The sequence below is a fragment of the Rhinopithecus bieti genome, unplaced genomic scaffold (genome assembly GCF_001698545.2).
Source record: "Rhinopithecus bieti isolate Rb0 unplaced genomic scaffold, ASM169854v2 scaffold_23703, whole genome shotgun sequence".
Lineage (NCBI taxonomy): Eukaryota > Metazoa > Chordata > Mammalia > Primates > Cercopithecidae > Rhinopithecus > Rhinopithecus bieti.
In genome coordinates this window covers 7250-8046 of record NW_016810775.1, presented here as the reverse complement: position 1 = coordinate 8046, position 797 = coordinate 7250, and the positions used below count along the sequence as shown (strand labels likewise).

At 52.2% G+C, this 797-nt stretch overlaps 1 protein-coding gene across 1 annotated transcript in view; it reads right to left on the bottom strand.

Moving 5' to 3' along the window:
• Positions 1-567: 567 nt before the first annotated feature.
• Positions 568-797, bottom strand: part of LOC108542671 (zonadhesin-like) — a gene marked incomplete at its 3' end in the record, with an annotated part of 6903 nt that continues 6673 nt past the window's right edge. The window contains exon 5 of the mRNA XM_017892776.1: positions 568-771. Within this exon, the coding sequence (XP_017748265.1) occupies positions 568-771 (204 nt within the window). The remainder of the gene's footprint in view (positions 772-797) is intronic.

Below are 797 nucleotides of genomic sequence, written 5' to 3'. Positions count from 1 at the left end.
GACCCAGTCATGGCTCGCTACAGCCTCAACCTCCCAGGCTCAAGCGATCCTCTCACCTCAGTCTCCCAAGTAGCTGGGACTACAGGTGTGCACTACCACACCCAGCTAATTTTTTTTTTTTTTCCATTTTAAAGTGGAGACAGGCTCTTGCTATGTATGTTGCCTAGGCTGGTCTCGAACTCTTGTGCTCAAGCAACTCTCCTGCCTTGGCCCCCCAAAGTGCTGGGATTATAGGTGTGAGCCACCATGCCCGGCCTAGAATTGTACACTTTAAAAGGGTGAATTTTATGAAATATGGATTATATCTCAATAACAAACAAGGAGAAGGAAGCCTCGTGGCTAGGTCCTGACACCCCCAACCACTCCAGCCCTGCCATCCCTCTCACTCTGGACAGTCCTCCCCATTTCCTCTGAAGTCACCATGGATTGCTTCAGCTCCGCCCTGAGAGTACTAGAAGCATCTAGAAGCAACTAGAAGCTTTCTACCAGAAGCATCCCTTTCCCTGACTCTCTCCTAGTCACTCTCTCTGACATTCAGCCTTGGCCCACACTCCATCCACCTCATACCTGTATTGGGTCTGGGGGGTGTGGTAGTGTCCAGGATCACACTGGTCATAGGGGCAGTTGGAGCATGTGGAGACATCACCAAGGCTGCCAGCCCAGTGGCTGTGGGACTGGGATGGGGTGGCCTCAGGGCTGTGAGCTTCTCTGTAGGGATGGTGGGTTTCTCCGTGGGGATGGTGAGTTTTTCTGTGGAGATGGTGGGTTTTTCTGTGGGGATGGTGGGTTTTCTGTGG